Source organism: Sebastes fasciatus, chromosome 2 (genome assembly GCF_043250625.1).
Source record: "Sebastes fasciatus isolate fSebFas1 chromosome 2, fSebFas1.pri, whole genome shotgun sequence".
Lineage (NCBI taxonomy): Eukaryota > Metazoa > Chordata > Actinopteri > Perciformes > Sebastidae > Sebastes > Sebastes fasciatus.
This window is the reverse complement of record NC_133796.1, coordinates 34,393,487-34,412,736: the sequence shown is the minus strand read 5'-3', so window position 1 is coordinate 34,412,736 and position 19,250 is coordinate 34,393,487. Positions and strand designations below refer to the sequence as shown.

Here is a 19,250-nt window from a genome sequence, read left to right as displayed (position 1 = left end):
GACATGTCATTATTACAAAACAGCTCCAACAGCAGAACAAAAAACATCCACAAAGACACAAAGAAACCTCAAGCAATATAGAAAGAATCTACAGGCCTCTCTCTCCTCATCTGTCAGCAGTTTTCATTACTCCTCCATCACAAAGACACACATGTAATATGTTGATTAATCACAGACAAACATTAATGCTCATCTTTCAAGTTTGTCAAGAAGCTTTAGATAATCTTCAGGACAATAATCCCTAATGTAAAGACAAAAAAATCACAGAGGATTTAGGGGCCAAACAGAAGAATGGTCGTAACTGGCCACGTCAGTCCAGCTGATTGTGTGTTTGACTTGCTGTAGACCAGACTGAAGGCAATAAGCCCCAAAATGAGCAATGAGTGTAGCTGGCTGCTGTACAGGCCTGGCAGAGCACCACCAATGTGGATACCATGTGTCTGCTGATGTGTGTGGGTTGTAGACTTCAGAAAGTGAATGTCTGCAAAAGATTAACAATTATTTATTAAATAAAATGACTTTAAAGTTTATTTTTAGTGTGTCAAATTACATTTGGTCTCCTCTAAAATCGGATGAAAATAAGTGGATTAGGGTTTGTATGTTATGTGCATGCTAAGAAACCACTTCATTAAAAGGTTCCCTGTGGAGTTTTTGACCTCTAGCAGTGAGCTACCTCCGGGTCTGAAAAGCGAAGCCAATGCTGAGGTGCCTTAAACTTGCATTCTTTCTAACAGCCAGCAGGGGGCGACTCCTCTGGTTGCAAAAAGAAGTCTGATTGTATAGAAGTCTATGAGAAAATGAGCCTACTTCTCACTTGATTTATTACCTCAGTAAACATTGTAAACATGAGTTTATGGTCTCAATCACTAGTTTCAAGTCTTTTCTTCAATATAGCATGATGTTCATTTGGTAAATTATGGTCCCATTTAGAGTCAGATAGACCATAAAGCAGGGGATGCTTTAGGGCGCGGCTACCTTGTGATTGACAGGTCGCTACCACACCGTTGTCCGGTCTGGGAGTTGTTTTTATCTTGCCACTTTAAATCTTTCACAGTGTGTTTTCAGTTCATGAAAGTTAATTGTAACATTTTGGTCGTCTGAAAATGTCTTATTCAGAGTTCGGTTGTACTTAGCTCCACCCTCTCGTGTCACTTCTGGTTGCAAAAAAACCAAGATGGCAATGGACAAATACCAAGATGGCGACGGACAAAATGCCGAACTCGGGGCTTCAAAACGTCAGTCTACAAACCAATGGGTGACTTCACGGTGACTACGTCCACTTCTTATAAGCAGTCTATGACCTATATTTGCGCTGTGGAGCAGTTTTTTCATGAGTTTGTCTCATGCGTCTTAGTACACAGTCCTGCCAGTGGTTTCCCACTATTCCACTGATCCACAGGTGAACATAATGTGCCATTGAATACAGCAATGTGTAAGCAAAGACGCAAGCAAGTAAACATGGATATAAACAATATATCTCAAATACCTTTTAAAAAATTGGCTTTGCAAATGTTTTGTGAGGAGGGAGAGACCTCGAAAAGACCTCAAGGATACACACAATAAGTTTTGGTGAGAAACACTGAATATAAATGTAACTTTTGTTTGTTTACAGGAAACCTCTGAAGGGCACCTTTTAGTATACCTGCTCAATGCCTAATGAATCATGCAGCTGTAGCTTAATATATGCAGACAAGGTCAAGACATTCGGCTACTACACAGCTAAACATTAGAGCTGGTAAGACGTGCGATCTATAAAACTCTAACTGTGTGTCAACTGGGTATAAATGGGTGCAAGATGTGGAGATTCCAGCTCGTCAGAAGGAGCTTTTGTTTTGCGATTTTTGTGCATGACAGCATTTAAAGTTAATAACAGAAGGGTGTAGTGAACAAAAACATGAAGTCATTGATACGCCTGATGTTAGAAATGCTTTGTGAGAAGTTCACAAACAGAGACCAGACACATGTAAGCTATCAGGAAGACTATAAGGCTGTGGTGAGCGGAGGAGAATCTCTGTACACACATAACCTTGAGGCAGAGTGGATCTAGCAGCAGGAGGCCGTGTCGAGTTCTGACAGCTGAGATGAAAAACGTGAGAGTAGCAGTGGGCAGCGGATCACTAAATGGATTAAGAGTGAGACAACAATTGCCTCTGTCCTGGTTCGTGGGTCGACAAAGCTCCTATGATGTGGAGAGAGTAGGATAAGCCTTATACAACATGAATCCATGGATGGTGTCGAAGGTTGTGATGGTGTTCTATTCAGATTGTATTTACATGACTATGCTTGCCAAGTCCACAAAGAGAACTTCCTTAGGTGTACTATAAAGCAATCTCTCAGTCAATCAGAACTCAGTTTACTGTTGTGGGAAAAGGTGTGGATCAATGGAAGAATTGACCCTCAATAACAAACTAAAATGGCACTTTCTTTTCTTACAAGCTAAAGGCAATGATTGTCTACTCTAAGTGGAGTGTGGGAAGTCTGACGTTCGATTAAGCCAACCCTGGCTTTACAGCTGAATATGATCAAGCACACTGAACAGAGAACTACAAGGGCTTGTCTCAATGGGAATTTCGTCCGCTTGAAGAAACATATAGCATGTTCAGAGTGGCAACTTAAAGGGATAGTTTGGATTTTTTGAAGCGGAGTTGTATGTGGTACTTCTCCATAGTCAGTATAGGCCCCCAGTTTAGGGAAACAGATAGGAGTACCAGCACAGAAGCTATTGTGTGCCTTTAGTGAATCCAAAATATCCCTTTAAAGTCACACAATAACGTGGTGCCTGCGGTACTGTAAAAAAACAAGTTCCGTCACGTTTTCAGAATTTTGGCATCGACTTGGTACCAAAGTATCGGTTTCTCGTGACATCCCTAATTTGAAGAGAGCATAGATTGATACAACGGCTTCAGTTACCCATTGGAAAGGGCTGTCTGACGGCAAGGTAAAGCTGTGAAAATATTCTAAATATAGCGTACACTTGAACTGATATTGATTTTTTTAGGTGAGCTTTTCTTTCAGGTGGCTAAAATACGTTTTGCTGCCGGCCGCGTTCACAGCAGTATATTAATTTGCTTCTGGGCGGTAACTCCTGTCTGCTTCTCCAAACTGGAGGCGTGCTGACCGCCATCAACTGTAGGTAACACACTGACTATGAATAAGTACCTCATGCAACCCCACTTCAAAAAATCCGAACTATCCCTTTAAGGTGGTCACTCAACTTCAAAAGATATGCACGGAAAGATCTCTGAATTCAGACTCATGCTGGTTTCAATTTCTGAGAAAAGGCGCCTTGTCCACACCTCTGAGGTGGCCAGACATCTCTGTCTCTCTCTCTCTCTCTCTCCTTTTTGAAGAGTATTTTTTGGGGTATTTTTTATTTTTAAAAGATAATGTATAGTCAAGATGCAGACAGAAAACACAGGGAGGAAGAGGGGGTAACATACAACACAGTTCCTCAACCAGTTTGGCCTTTTTCACAGCAGACATTTTGACCTGTCATAGAAGGAAAAGCATTAAGGTTGTCTCTGTTCTATTCAAGTGTCCCACAGTGAGCCAGCATGCACAATACCAGGACCTTGAAAGCATGTGAAGCATCTAGATGACATTCAGCCATCATTCATTTTAGTATTTACACTTGAGCTTTTCCTACTTTGACATTTCAAAATGTCTCCTGTGAAAAAGGCCTGGACACATTGCGTATAATAAGTGATAAAGCAGGTTGTAATAGTACGTGTGAAACAAAAAGATGTTAAAAAAGCCATAAATTGCTGTTTAGTAATAACATAAAAAAAAAAAAATATGCTGTTTTTATAAATAAGAATACAAAAAATAAGAAACGGTCAAGAACATCGAATAGTAGCCTGATTTATTAAGAATGGTTGTCATTAATAATTCATTGTGATAACTGATGAATGAATCGATCTCAGTGATAATCATATTAATTTCCCAATTCAGAGAGCTGGTGAATGTCATTGTGTGTTTGTGCTACATGGGCATGCAGCATTTGTGATAATTCGGTGTCAAAGATTAAAAATAGTCTGTTGTCAATTTAATATCTCTGAATGCACCGATGATCGCAGACATCTCCTTTAGCGGTCTAAACATTCTTTCCTTTATGAGCACGATCACAGAGGCAGAGCACGAAAAGGAATGGCTGGCTGCATTTCGAAGGCTCAGTCTTTGAATACAGTATGAGCGTGCAAATTGTGGCTCATAGCTGGATTCCTGCTGTGATCTTGTGAATGCACTGAAGGGAATGTCACTTTGTTCTTCAGCCTCAACAGTTACACGGTGAATACTTTAATAGAAAAATGGACGTGTAGTAAACGTTTACTACAAAGCTTAATTCTGAGTTCACACTACAAGCGACACAACAACAGGCTACAAGTCATTTTCAATGGAAGCCGGTGACATGAAGCTACGAACTGATGGAAAGACGTTTTATCGTTCAATAGCTAGACATATATATTGCAGATATCCATAACTGTGTATTGGGCTTTCAGTTTCACATATCCACATTTCATTTTTGATATCTAGAATGAACATTCTGGATATCTTCAATACAATTCTTACTCGGAAAAATTCACATTTCAGATATCTACAATCCAATTGTTACTGGTCATAATTTCAATTTCAGATATCCAAAATGAAAAACGTTCCAGATATCCATAATACAATTTTGAATATCCAAAATACATAAAGAAATGTCACGGATATCCACAATTAAAAGCCCGATACACACAAGTTGAAATCCCAATACACTTGAATGACGAAAGTGACGTCATTTGTCCCAGAAAGAATGTCATTGTGGACATCTAAATGTTCTTTTTGACTTGGAAGAATTGAATAACGAATATGTGCAATACATATTCAGTCTAGCTGTTGAATGTTAAAACGGCTACTTACACTTTTTAAGGATTTAAAGATATCTTAAATTTAGTTTTGACTTGTACAATCAAAGTTGTAGATATCTTGAAATACAATTTCTACATGTAAGAATGTTATTGTGGATATCTTTATAATTACCAGTCTGACAAGTGAGAAGACAATTTTGACTAGGATAACTGATTATGGATATCTAAAATGTAATTACAGATAGGAGTGTGGTTCGATTAAATGTTGAAACGGCTTGCCATAGATGCCCAACACTTTTTTTTACGGACACGCTTTTTTTAGCGCTCCATTGACGGGCTGAAGCGTCAACAAATCATATGTTTTTGTCTCACTCTGTTCCGTTTCATCTAAAAAACAAATGCCGTTAGCCAGTTCCCAGTGCTATTTAACGACATAACTATGTTAACAGGTGCTTGAGCAACACTTCAACGGCGACTCGCCGACAATGTAGCTGGTCACACTTGGCCGTTATGTTGCTCGTAATGTGAACACAGCATATAGTTGGTTTCGCAGGTGTGAGTATATACAGTATATGCTTCACTGCTTGCAAACTTGATGTTAAATAGGGACAATTTGTGGTTTCAACAAATTGTCCGACTGCGTACATCTTCTGGCTGGAGTAAAGCACTTCAGTTCCAAGTCTGAATAGCAGAGACCTTCAGACACACCTATGTTTTGTGGAAAATCCATCCAGGGTGTGTAGCTGTCTAAATGACCCTTGGGTTGTCAGAGGAGGTCTGAACATCCATTTACACAGTTTGATATGAACTCCTTATAACAGTCACTTAACTCAGCTCTGAGTAGAGCCCTCTGCTGCAGCTGACACCTCTGCCTTCAAGTTGCATCTGGATACAACTTCAAATGCACTTCAAGCTTTTAAAAGGTTACTCACCAGTCCATCACAGGTACTTATGGCTGCGCTTCCTTTACCGATGGCCTCATCCCACACTTCACCTAAGAAATGGCACTGGGAGGATCCAGGAGGACGGATCTGGGCGCCATCCAGGCCGCCGTACCTCCTCTCCGTCAGGAAGCCCGGGGCCAGCAGGTGTGGGTTGAGGGTGAGGTTAAAGTGCAAACTGTGGCCGCTGTGCCACAACTGGTAGAAGACTCGATCTACGTCCGCCGGTCCCTCCGAGGCTTCCCGCCGCTGTACGCGGCGAGCGTGGTGAGACAGGAAGTTGGACAGGAAGTGACCTCTGGCATCCACTCTAGTGGGGTGAACCACTTCATACTGAGGCAGATCCCGCAGAAGGCTCTCTGTCAAAGCCGTGGTGGGAAGAGAAGATGTAAGAGAGGATGGGTTAATAAATCATGGGAAAGACGAGGGTAATTAAATAATTAATGTGGCTGTGAAGCTGTAAACAAAACTGGGGAAGCTCTAAACAAACCCATATGGGTGTCTCATCTGTCATCTGGCATCTTAATGTTTGAATACAGCTGCAGTGTACACAGAGGAATACTGAATTCTTGTCTACTATCCTCCTTTGACTGTATATTCTCAGCAGGTTTGATAAAGTTGGTGAAATTCATTCCTCTGATAAAAATAATACTCCTTAGTTTCCTGTGATTTGAAGTAGCTGAATCAGCAGCATGAAAGGCAGTATGAAATGATCTCTTTGGTGAGCAGGGGTAAAGAAAATGTGGGATTACAAGCAGCCTGGCTGATGGGAACAATATTACTGATGACTGTAGTGCACATTTGTCCCACGACAAAACGTCTCCAGTTCATTGTTCAGTGGAGATTAAGTCTTGCTCAACATTGCATATCTTTTTAATTCAGTTCATTACACTGAATAATCAGTGATATGTTTAGTTATGCACTTTCAGTACACATGGGAAAACGTGTGAGGTGTGGCTCTAAAATTAAACCTGCAGTAGGCAGAAAATGTTGGCATCATTGGGCAAAAATTCCATAATAACCTTTCAGCATATTGTAATTCAAGTGTTCTGAGAGATAACTACACTTCTGCACCTCCTCATGGCTCTGTTTTCAGGCTTTAGAAAATCTAGCCCGTGATTTAAGAGAGAGCGTTCCTATTGGCTGTGCTCCTGCTGGTGGGCGGTGCTTGGTATTTCCTCAATAGAACTCAACATGGCTGCCGGGTCACAAACTTTCTCATTTTACAGCTAAACAGTACACTACAAGATTTTTCTGAAAACATTTGAGGAGATAAATAGACATTAACGTAACAGAATATTGATTCATATTTGATCAGCGCTGACTAGATTGACTGTTTGATCGGCGGTCGCGAGTGATTGACAGCTGCTCAGAGACGGCAGACTCCAGCTCGGCTCTGATTGGTTGTTTTCCTCCGGTCTGTAAAATCTTGCAGATGCCATTAGGAGCACCAGAGGACACAGAGGCACATGATAATTTTTCAGATTACCTGCTCCAATTCCGCCCACTGCAGCTTTAATCTGTCGATTATTTTCTCAATAATGTATTAGTTGTTTGGTTTATAAAATGTCAAAAAATTGTGAAAAAATGTAGATCAGTGTTTCCCAAAGCCCAAGATGACGTCCTCAAATGTCTTGTTTTGTCCACAACTCAAAGATATTCAGTTTACTGTCATAGAGGAGTGAAAAAACACATTGACTTTTTTCTTCAAAAAAATACTCAGACCAATTAATCGCTTATCAAAATAGTTGGCGATTAATTTAATAGTTGACAACTAATTAATTAATTGAATAATCATTGCAGCTCTAGTACCACGTGTAGTACACAGATACCTAGAAAGAACAAAGGTTGGTGTCACAGCAGAAGCAACAAGTTTTCACTCTTTCTATCATGAAAACTTTCCTGCTACATGACGGTGTATTCAAAAGACATAATGCTTTAAAATTGTGTTTTATGATTAATTTTCCATGTGAATTTTCAGATATTTTTGCTAGGGGGTAGTCATATTATTTATCATATCATATCATATACTCAAAGTACAAATAACATCCTTGTAGCATCAGAATTTCCAGACACGCTGCCTGTGCATGGACATAGATAATCTGTCAAGGTACAAAGACCATCCTGAGCCCTCATAACACCATCATTAGCTTAATGTCATGCAAAAGAAATGAGCAGAATGCAAACACAGATTCCACACAGCTTTGTGACGAGGTGAAACGAGGTCTCTCTCCATTCAGACCTGCATAGGATTATCTGCCAAAATACTTTCATGAATATAACAGTGCAGAGATCTGAGGAAGATGATGTGTTTGGCAACCAGCTGCTTGGAATGTCTCTTGAATGAGGAGCAAGATAAACTCTCATGTTTTAAAGTCTTTACCTTCTGTAAGGTCACCTCACAATTTTATTCATGAACGCCTGCAGTCTGTCAGCTACAGCGCAGGAAAACCTGATGGCTCTTCACCCATACAGTACTAGAAGCTACAGCAAAAACTAAAAAGGTGGCAATAAGTCAGTGAGTCATGAGTCGGTATCACTTAAATTGCAATAGACAAGTTTTTTGCTTTATCATTACAAAGTAAATGTTGATTGCACAATGTAATGGCTATAGAATAATGACAACATCGGCGTTTAGATTGGTTCCTTATAAACCTTGCTTTCACTATGCAATTCTGTCTGCCACAAGGACACTTAATTACAAATTCTGCTACTCTGCCTCTGATTGGCTAGTACTCACTGCCTTCGTTGGATTGGTTAGGTTTAGGCATGAGGAATGAGATTGGTTAGGGTTAGGGTAAGAATATCAGGGGATGCCAATCAGAGACAGAGTAGTATTCGCTATGGTAGGATTCGTAATATCACCACCGGGTACAATCTCCCAGGAAACCGAAGGCTCGATCTACGGCACAAAGGACGTGCGTCAACCATTGCGCAACCAAAACAGGAAGAGGATAGCACTTTTGTTTTCCCGGTAGCTATCGGTAGCGTTCCCCAAAGAGTATCAATGTAAGTTTTTTGCAGTAACTATCCCCAGAAGCAGAAATGGCGGACGGTAGAACAACCAGAGGAACGGTGGAAAACGAAACGTAGTGTGCCTTGTGTTGTTGGTAGTTGCTACTGTAGGCTCTGAGGTACACTGAAAGCTATCCGGTTGTCTCAGCAATAATACCACCTGGAACCGCTCGGGGGGAAAAGTTGAAAAGTTGTCTGTTTCCACTTTAAAATTTTCACAATTCAGTCTTGAACTAAGCATAATAATATTCCTGGAAACGATTTGATTTATTGCAAAAGTCACGGCTGCCATCATTCAATCAGCATAGCTGTCTTTCATTATGTGCATTTTGATGAAATTCTGGATCCAGAAGTAGATTACAAATTGTCTAAATATTTACTCCACAAACATGTACAGTACATGTTTACAGTATGTGGTCTTGATGGAGGCGTGCTGTCTAGTTCCATGTGTGAGGATCCTCTTCATGTGAGGTATTTCATAACACATGAAGGATTTTCCCCATAATTCCATGTAGCATATTAATTAACAAAATACACACAAGATGTTAATTATAAATCCAAGAGACTTCATTGCAGCTTTTCATTCAGCAATTATTTGCCACGAGGAAAGGAAAGGAATGTGAAAATCTATTAAGAGAAACCATCAGACTTGCAAAAGAAAATGCTTATAAATGCATGAGTAGCCAGGCTGGGAGGAGGTGGTTCTGAGTGTGGGGTCTGGGACCACCAGGGGTCTTTAAGTGGCTGCCAGGAGGTCCAACATTGATCAGGTTCCTATTCATGCACTGTAAATCAAAATCAACTACATACGCTTTGTAAAATGATATCAGTAACTGCATGAAACACAACAAACTTATTTCACCAAGAGAGCTAGAAATGACGGGGGGATTGGTTTCCTCTCCTCACTTTTACATGTGTTACTAAAATGTATGTCATTCTGTACCAAGAAAGAATAAAAAACTCCCTCTGACGTGTTATGAAGAGGATCTGTGTCCCAGGGTTTCTCCATTATGGGTCCTTAGTAGTTTATGGGGAGACACAGTTTTTCATGCACTGATCAATTTTGAGACTTCTTTCAGACTAGTGGAAAGAAAACATCCAAAATACACATTTAGGTATTTTACTACTTTGTCTATTTGCATCTGTTGATTTCTCCTAAATTCACCAATAGTTAGCATTAGATAATGCCTCATTTGCATATTTAAACGTACATTTTCAGATTACTTGTAATGCAAAAAATAATTGTCTTAATGTAACTAATCAACTGAGTAACTGAGTCAACTGGTTCCCCGCAGGGCTGTGTCCTCTCACCCCTGCTCTTCATCCTCTACACAGACGACTGCAGGTCCAACCAGCCAAATTGACACAGTCCTCCTATCTCTGCTTTCAGGCCCCTCCCAGCACCACAGCTCAGCTCTTTATGAGTTTGTGGAGTGGTGTGACAACTCCTGCCTGGAACTTAATGTGAACAAAACCAAGGAGATGGTAGTGACGTTCTCCAACAAGCAAAGGGATCTGGCTGCGGAAGTCACCACTACTATCCAAGGGATGTCTGTAGAGACTGTTGAGGAGTATAAGTACCTGGGCACAATCTTTGATAACCTGCTGAAATTTGCCTCCAACACAGAGGAGATCCTTAGGAAATGCCAGTAGCGGCAATATCTCCTGAGGGAGCTCAACTCTTTTGGGGTCAACAAGGACATCCTCACAACATTCGACTACTCCTTCATTGAGAGCATCATGACATTCTCTATCACCTGCTGGTTCCACTCCATCAGCCTTCAGAACAGAAACCGCCTGCAGAGCACAGTCAAAGTCTGCTCCAAAATGATTGGACTTCCTGTTAGAGCCCTCTCCACCCTATGCGAGCAGCAGATGTTAAAGGAACTGTTTGTAACTTCTTACATGTATAAATCAATCTGAGTCGGTGTCCCATGCGAGCTCAAATATGCGTGCTCGCGTGTGGCTACGCTGTTCAGACAAGACTCCAACACAAACTACACGGAAGCACCAAAACCGCAAAGTTATATCTAGTGAAGCCCGTCTGTTAAACAGTGTTGGCGGCGGTCATAGTACGCGGGGGAGACTGTAGCTTTGGTCTCCAGGACCAGAGTCTCTGCTGTACTCTGCTCCTCTGCCTGCCTGCCTGCCTTCACTCAGCTCGCTCCACTCTCACATGCATGCGCGCACACTACACACTGCAGAAGAGTTAGTTTAGCTCTGAGAATATCTAGTGAATGTACAGTGGACGTTTGTGCAGAAATAATTGCTGCAGCTCCTCCAGACCAACAGAGGTTTTCCATGTCTTGTGAAGTGACGGGGATTACCTGTCTCATGCACTACTGTCAGGATATAATGACCGATTCATAAAAATAACTTTTTAAAATCATATTTGCTCTATTTCTACCCACTGCTGCTTTAAAGATCAACTTCCCTGTGCCAATGTGCATCACCTGAAATCGTTACTGTGTTTGGGAGGTTCCTCCCCTCAGCGACACATCCTTGTCTATAACGCCTAACAGCACTTTAGTTTACCTCTCAAGGGCTGCAGCTGAATTATACAGGATGAGACAGAGTGCATCCACTGACTCTTTGTTCTGCTTGTACCTGTAATCTCAGGAGAAATGTGAATTGTACCAAAGGAAAGACTGAGAGAATGAAAGTGTGGGGAGTGTTTCCTTCGAGACGAGAGAGGTTTGATTCTCTGATGTGATGATATCCACAGGGCCTATAGAAACTAATACACTGGAAACCAGCTCCATGATGACAATGATACATCCTGAAGAGAAATTCTGTTTCCTGACCTTCGCTGATGAAGGTCAGAGGTCAGTGTCTGCTACACTGGGAGTCTGTACTTTGGCTCAAGGGCAGGGCAGATGCTTTTAAACCTCTGATGAGTCAATGGAAAGAAGGTCTCACCAGCTACCAGACTAAGCTGCAAAAACCTTGGATTTAACTGCTATGGTCAGCCAGATGCTTTGTAAACACAAGTCGCAGCTGGCCTCCACTCCTCAGTCAGTGAGGACTGCTGGCCTCAATTAGATGAAGCAAATGTGCACAACAAAAGCAGCCACAACAGCAGAGGACGTGGCGATATCCTGGATGTTTTGTGTTCAGTGCTCACTAACCTGGTTCATGTGATAATCCCAGAGTTGTGCAGCTCTCCAAGAGCGTCAGAAGCGCGATGATGATGATGAGGAGGAGGTGTCCAAACGCGTAAAACCCGCAGTCCAAACGGGTCATCTTGTCAGGACGGTGGCCTGTATTTAAGGAACATTTAATGCCTTTCTTAACACCGCGTCGATTGTCAATTTAAATGATTTCCATCTGGGCTGGATGCACTTTTTTTTTCGCTTTGTTGCGAGCATGCACTTTAAACTGTGACAGTCCCAGAGAACTTCTCCCTCTCAGGCCTGGACATGGTCTGCCTCCTCGGGCTGCTTCTGATGCATTATCTCAGTCTGTTTCCACTCTTAATGTTTGCTGTGTCCTCTGTGTCCTCCATCAGTCTCCTACCAGCAGCCAAGTGACAGCTTCAAAATGTTTCTCTGCAAAAAGTTTCGCCGCAGCAGCAGAGCCACCCCCACAGATGGGTGGACTTAAGACAATGGGCTATCTTTCAGCAGGGCTGCTCTGCGGGGCTTAAAGGGGAATGCTGCTCCAATAGATCCGATATGGTGCTTCGATCCAATTGGCTCCCAAAACTACTGAGGTCCTCTGAGTTTTCACTGGGTCACACGAGGACCAGTTAGGATATTTGTTGCGTTCACTTGGGGCCAGAGAAGTGATGACAGATCAGAAGAAACTGCAGTCTGTTACACAACCTGTAGAAAGTGGTGAAGGAAGTTCAGTGAGGTTCCTGACCTGAAAAACCTCTGTAGTCATGTGAATACATTGTCTTTAACTTAAGTGGAATAAAGTCTGTGTTGAAAAAAAAATCCCACCGAACTCTTCCATCATTGTTTTACTTTGTTGTTAAGCTCCATCTGTTTGAGCTTATTGCCCCCTCTAGTGGAGGAATGAAGCCACTATGGACCACTGATACAGGGATAATATACCTTTTTAATTTGAGAAAATATTAAGTGCATTAACAATGTATACAAACAAAATTGTTCATGTCAGGGGTACATTTATAAAGTAAAACAAATGTGAAATAAATAATAAGAAAAGTAATACAAAGTCAGAATAGATTCTCATCGGTCCGTAAGAAATTTATTAAACCAGTAATTAGTTTTAAATGCCTTTTTATTCTTAAAGCAGCAGTGGGTAGAAATTGAGCAAATATGATTAAAAAAACATATTTTTTATAAAACGGTCACTATATCCTGGCAGTAGTGCATGAGACAGGTATCTGAAAAACAATCATGTTTCTTCTGTGTCCTCTGGTGCTCCTAATGGCATCTGCAAGATTTCACAGACCAGAAAACAACCAATCAGTGCCGAGCTGGAGTCTTGCCGTCTCTGAGCAGCTGTCAATCACTCGTGAACTCCAATCAAACGGTCAAACTAAGCAGCGCTGATCAAGTATGAATCAATATTCTGTTACTGTAATGCCTATTTCTCTCCTCAAATGTTTTCAGAAACATCTTGTAGTGTACTGTTTAGCTGTGCAATGAGAAAGTTTGTGACCCAGCGGCCATGTTGAGATCTGTTGAGGAAATACCAAGCACCGCCCGCCAGCCGGAGCACAACTAATAGGAACGCTCTCCTTCTGAAATGACCTGTGATTGGCCAAAGTCTCCCATCACAGGCTAGATTTTTTTAAAGCCTGAAACGAGAGCCATGATGAGGTGCAGAAGTTTAGTTTTCTCTCAGAACACTTGAATTACAATATGCTGAAAGGTTATTATGGAATTTTTTGCCCAATGATGCCAAAAATATTCTGCCTACTGCCACTTTAACTTTATTCTTCAGGTCTTAATTCCTGCATTTTACTTGAATTTTCTTGATGAAAAGTTGTCATGTCCCCAAGCATCTCCAGCATCCTGTCACAGGTCTATAATGAGCTGACATGATGGGGAAAATAAATATAAATTCCTGGAGACCAATCAGCAAAGCAGTCTCAATAAACCCCCAAAGATACTTAAATACAATAACACTGAATACAATATAATGAAGTATTTTTTGAGGAAATCTGAAAAAAACATGCAATGCCTCAGACATGCAGGTGCAGCTATGATATACTGTAGGCTACAAACTGAAAAACAGGTTGATTGGCAAACGGATCAATCAACCAGAAAATCAACCTGGCAGGGCAGAACACAGAAAGACGGACAGAGATGCCAAACTCTTCCACGCTGCAATAGGCATTGCATGCACAAGGCTTATGAGCACATGGGAAAGGATGAGAACGTGCAGGCAATATATAATAAATCAGATGAAGTGGAACATCTTCAGGACCAAACATCAAGTCCAGCTTGCATTCATTTATTTCTCCAAGATTCCTGCCTCTATTTCATCCTGGGAACCGAGTAAAAAAAGAGTCTTCCAATCACTTTTTTTGTGTGATTTCCTTCCTATTTAAGGTTAAAAGAAAATCTTACAATTTAGGCTTTTTAAACTTTATTTTTAATTTTATAGCATGTCCACTGTAGTGGACCACAGGACCATTTCAGTGTGAAAAGACTAAAAAAATTAACAGATTATGGCTGTAGAGTGATATTAAACCAAGAATACATTCAAATTGATTAAAAAAAACCCACACATGCCATATCACTGGAAAGCCCATGATGTCCTCTTTACAATACACCAGGGGTTGATAGAGTAGGTCAAAAGAGTAAGGGGATATGCATGTGGACAAAATGTCCACTACAGAGGACACATGTCAATGGGCTGGGTCTCAGGAGGATATAATAAATCAGATGAAGACTTGTGGAACATCTGCACGACCAAACATCAAGTCCAGTTTGCATTCATTTATTTCTCCAAGATTCCTGCCTCCATCTTCTCCATCTTGTGTTTCCTTTTGGATTTTGGATGTTTTATGCTCATTTTCTCTGACTGCGTTACTGTCTGCTTCTGACCATTCGCCTCAGGCAGGTGCGGCTATGATATACTGGATGGCTACAAACTGAAAGATAGGTTGATTGGCAGACAGATCAATCAACCAGAAAATCAACCTGGCAGGGCAGAACACAGAAAGACGGACAGAGATGCCAAACTCTTCCACGCTGCAATAGACATTGCATGCACAAGGCTTATGAGCACATGGGAAAGGATGAGAACGTGCAGGCAATATATAATAAATCAGATGAAGTGGAATATCTTCAGGACCAAACATCAAGTCCAGCTTGCATTCATTTATTTCTCCAAGATTCCTGCCTCTATTTCATCCTGGGAACCGAGTAAAAAAAGAGTCTTCCAATTACTGTTTTTGTGTGATTTCCTTCCGAGATGCCAAACGCTTCCACGCTGCAACAGGCAGGCTTATGAGCACATGGGAAAGGATAAGAACATGCAGGCAATATAGAATATATCAGATGAAGACATGTGGAACATCTTCATGACCAAACATCAAGTCCAGTTTGCATTCATTTATTACTCCAAGATTCCTGCCTCTATCTTCTCCATCATTGGATGGTGGATGTTTTACGCTCATTTTCTCTTCTGACTGTATGACTGTGTGCTTCTGTCACGTCTTGTGTGACCAATCGTGGCTCAGCAGAGGAGCGACACACCTGTATAAAAGCAGACTCCAGCTCACTGGATGTGGATGAAGAGCAGCTGAGCCACTTTGCGTATGTAGCGTCTAGGTGTTGTCTCCTGCAGTGCGCGCAGCAGAACGCAGCAGGTGTGAGTCCAGGTACCCAACTTTAAAACATGGATGACGTCATATTCAACCACAGCACTTTAGCTGTGAACAATCGGAGCTCACCTGGACATGATGACAAGTTCAGTTTCGAGGACATCGACGTGAGCGCGGACGGCACCCCCATCCTGCGGATCCTCATCTCCGTGGTGTACTCCGTGGTGTGCGCGGTGGGTCTGGTGGGCAACCTGCTCGTGTTCTTCCTCATGAGGTTGCGACAGGTTCGTAAGAAGTCCACCATCAACGTCTTCATCATCAACCTGGCCGTGACGGACTTCCAGTTCGTGCTCACGCTGCCCTTCTGGGCTGTGGACACCGCGCTGGACTTCAGCTGGCCGTTTGGAGACGCCATGTGTAAGATCATCCTGTCGGTCACCGTGATGAACATGTACGCCAGCGTGTTCTTCCTCACCGCCATGAGCGTTACCCGCTACTGGTCCGTCGCCTCGGCTCTCAAGAAGAAGACGCACAGCAGGTCTCGGTGCGTAAAGTGGGTGTGCGCGGTGCTGTGGGTGTTTGCGACTCTGGCCACAGCTCCGACCACTATCTTCTCCACCGTGACTGAGGTGGCTGGAGAAAAACTCTGCCTCCTCAAGTTCCCAGAGGGACACGACTGGCTGGCGCTCTATCACATCCAGAAGATCCTCATAGCCTTCATCATCCCGTTCCTCATCGTCTCCGTCCACTACCTGATGCTGCTGCGCTTCGTGAGACTCAGGAGCATGGGCAGCAGGAGCAACCCCAAACGGAGGTCTAAAGTCACCAAATCTGTCGCCATTGTGGTGTTGAGCTTCTTCTGCTGCTGGATGCCGAACCACGCCATCACCTTCTGGGGCGTCTTGGTGAAGTTCAACGCGGTGGACTGGGATAAGACCTATTATTTGGTGCACACGTACGTGTTCCCGGTTACGGTGTGCTTGGCGCATGCGAACAGCTGCTTGAACCCGGTGCTGTACTGTCTGACGAGGCCGGAGATCAGGAAGATGCTCGGAGGCTTGTTCTGGAGAGTCTCCTCAGCTCCGACCTCCAAAAACAACAAGAGCTGCGCAGCGAGGTACCTTACGCACGGAGAGACCCAGCAGGGAGTGGTTCCTCTCCAGAGTCTGGACAACGGAGACTACACGCTGTCCATCATAGACCGGAAAGGTTTACCGAGCAACAACATGATCCCATACGCCAAGTAACTTCAGCCTGGTGAAACACAGACCTCCACAGCTGCTGCTTTTTATTGCTCTGGTTGTCCACCTGTAACTGTCATGACTCGTGCGTAATGCTCCAGTGGCGGCTGGTGGACATTTTTCTAGGTATAGGGCTGTTCCACATCCAATCAATTTCAGCAAACATCCTGGTATGATTTAATGCAAAAAAAGTGAAGGTATCAAAAACACATTACTACTTTACAGTTAAATAATTAACAATTATTTTATTCCAACAGGAAGAGTAAAGAATGCTTTGAAAAACACAACAGTATAACATGTACTCAGTGGTGGAATGTAACTAAGTACTTAAATACAATTTTGAGGTACTTGTACTTTACTTGAGTATTTCCATGTTCTGCTACTTTCTACTCCACTACATCTCAGAGGGAAATATTAGACTTTTTTACTCCTCTACATTTATCTGACAACTTTAGTTACTTTACAGATTCAGATTATTAATACAAAATATAATCACATTACAATCAAATTACACATATTACTGGGTGTATTCCATATTCAAAACACACAAATATTGACAATTTATATAATTTGTATAATTTGTATAATTATTATTATTATAATTATTATTATTATTATTATTAGTAGTAGTAGTAATGTTTTTTGTGTGTGACCTAACGCCCTCTATTGGCCGGCCGCCACTGCTGGTTGTCTACCTGTAACTGTCATGATTTGTGCGTAATGCTTTCACTGGTATCCCAAATTAGATTATTTGTTTTAATTACATACAGTTGCTGTGCACGTTCTCACCTGGCTGTCATCATGACATGAACTATGACATTTATTGAATCCTTACAACTGTCTCACGAAATGACTTTATTCCAACAAGCCGACGTGCGTTCAGTTTCTCTCTCCTCTCTCTCCTTTTTTAAAATGCAGCTGCACTCAGCTTTTCTTTCTTTCTGTCCTTTGTGAGATGACTTTTATGAAATGTTTGCTTTTAATTGGCAGCGAAGAGGGACCAGAAACAGGACAACAGAGAGACAGGGGACACAGGGGACAAACGTCTCCATGTTGGAATCGAATCGGAGACACAGGACTCACAGGACTGGCAAAACATGGGATTATATTATGAAGAAGGATTTATAATGGATCTTGCAGATTCAAATAGAATCACAATGTTGTTTCTACTCATGTAAAGTCTGTCTGTAAATAAATTGCCTTTTCCATCTGAGGTGGTTGATTTCAAGTGGCTATAGATTTCACACTTAAGTTAACTTCGTCTTCAATGGGGCATTGTCAATTCTCTAAATAGAAGATTGGCATGTATTCATGTATTCATGTATTCACTAACAAAGACCAAGTCAGTAACAATCTGGGTTTAGAATATTTGATTACATAATGAAGATGTAGGGGAGCAATGATGATGTAGGAGGGATGGGTTAGGAAGGAGGATGAGGGGATGAGGGGATGAGAAGAGGAATCAGAGTTGAGGAAGAATGGATGGAGGAGAGCGATGTTGGACAGGTGTTGGCTATAGAGGCAGAGAGGGAACCAGGGGAATCAGGAGCCATCTCTTCACAAGCTCTGATTTTAACAGAGCCCCCCAATGGTTCCTGTATTCAGACGACAGAGAAAAAAGGAGAGAGAAAAGAAAAAGGGGTTGGGGGGGGATGTGAAAACTGAGTCATGGGGAAGTGAATGTATCAGGTGTGCTTAAATACTTTTGTGTGTGGAAATGGGATGTGTTTGAGGCGTGGTCTTTGTTCCCGAACTTAGTTATAAACTTCTTTTGTGTATATAAAAAAATGTCCACCTCAAGCATCTAAACTGTGCTGTCCTTCTATTTCCTCGACAGCCATTCATCCATCCCGTTCTCATTCCCAGGATGCAAATACCAACACTTTGTCATTCCCTCGGCGTGTGATACCAAGGATAGACTGTGTATATAAAGATGGACGACATGACAGCTCCCCAAAAGTGAAGCCAAAACATCTGGATCGCCCCCTGGTGGCTGGCTGCAGTATAGGTCATAAATCCCGCCCCCTCCATGTTAGCAGATGGGACATAGGCCAAACTAAAAAGTCAAAGTACACATCAAATACATTTTTCCCAAAGAAGGTTTCTGTCATTTTAGGTAATTCTTATCACGCTGATTTATCTTCAAGTGTTCATTTTACTGATTAGTTATTAATTAGTTAATTGATGCTATAAAAAAGAGTTGAGACGTCATGATTGGCAACTGTGAGTCTCTCTCGCTGACAAGCTGCGGCCGTGCTTGGCTCATGATTGGTTCAAGCGGGTGACCTCGATACCCCAACAAACCAACAACATGTTGTTTGTCTTTGTGTTCACGACGTTAAGTTTCACGTTACAAACATAGTAATTTTAAGCCAAACCATGATGTTTTTCCCTAAACCTAACTTAGTGGTTTTGTTTAAATTCACAACGTTAACCAACTGTTTCCTGCGACCGTAGT

General features: G+C 41.9%; 2 protein-coding genes across 2 annotated transcripts in view; one reads left to right on the top strand and one right to left on the bottom strand.

Moving 5' to 3' along the window:
* Nucleotides 1-12,573, bottom strand: part of adamts7 (a disintegrin-like and metallopeptidase (reprolysin type) with thrombospondin type 1 motif, 7) — a 106,034-nt gene extending 93,461 nt beyond the window's left edge. Inside the window, exons 1-2 of the mRNA XM_074621750.1 lie at nucleotides 11,935-12,573; nucleotides 5,783-6,150 (exon numbers count right to left, since the gene is read on the bottom strand). Of these exons, the coding sequence (XP_074477851.1) occupies nucleotides 5,783-6,150; nucleotides 11,935-12,049 (483 nt within the window). The 5' untranslated portion in view covers nucleotides 12,050-12,573. The remainder of the gene's footprint in view (nucleotides 1-5,782; nucleotides 6,151-11,934) is intronic.
* Nucleotides 12,574-15,067: 2,494 nt separating this feature from the next.
* Nucleotides 15,068-18,557, top strand: LOC141762118 (relaxin-3 receptor 1-like). The gene has a single exon (XM_074626039.1). The coding sequence runs from the start codon at nucleotides 15,626-15,628 to the stop codon at nucleotides 16,796-16,798; it is 1,173 nt and encodes a 390-aa protein (XP_074482140.1). The 5' UTR covers nucleotides 15,068-15,625; the 3' UTR covers nucleotides 16,799-18,557.
* The last annotated feature ends 693 nt before the right edge of the window (nucleotides 18,558-19,250 follow it).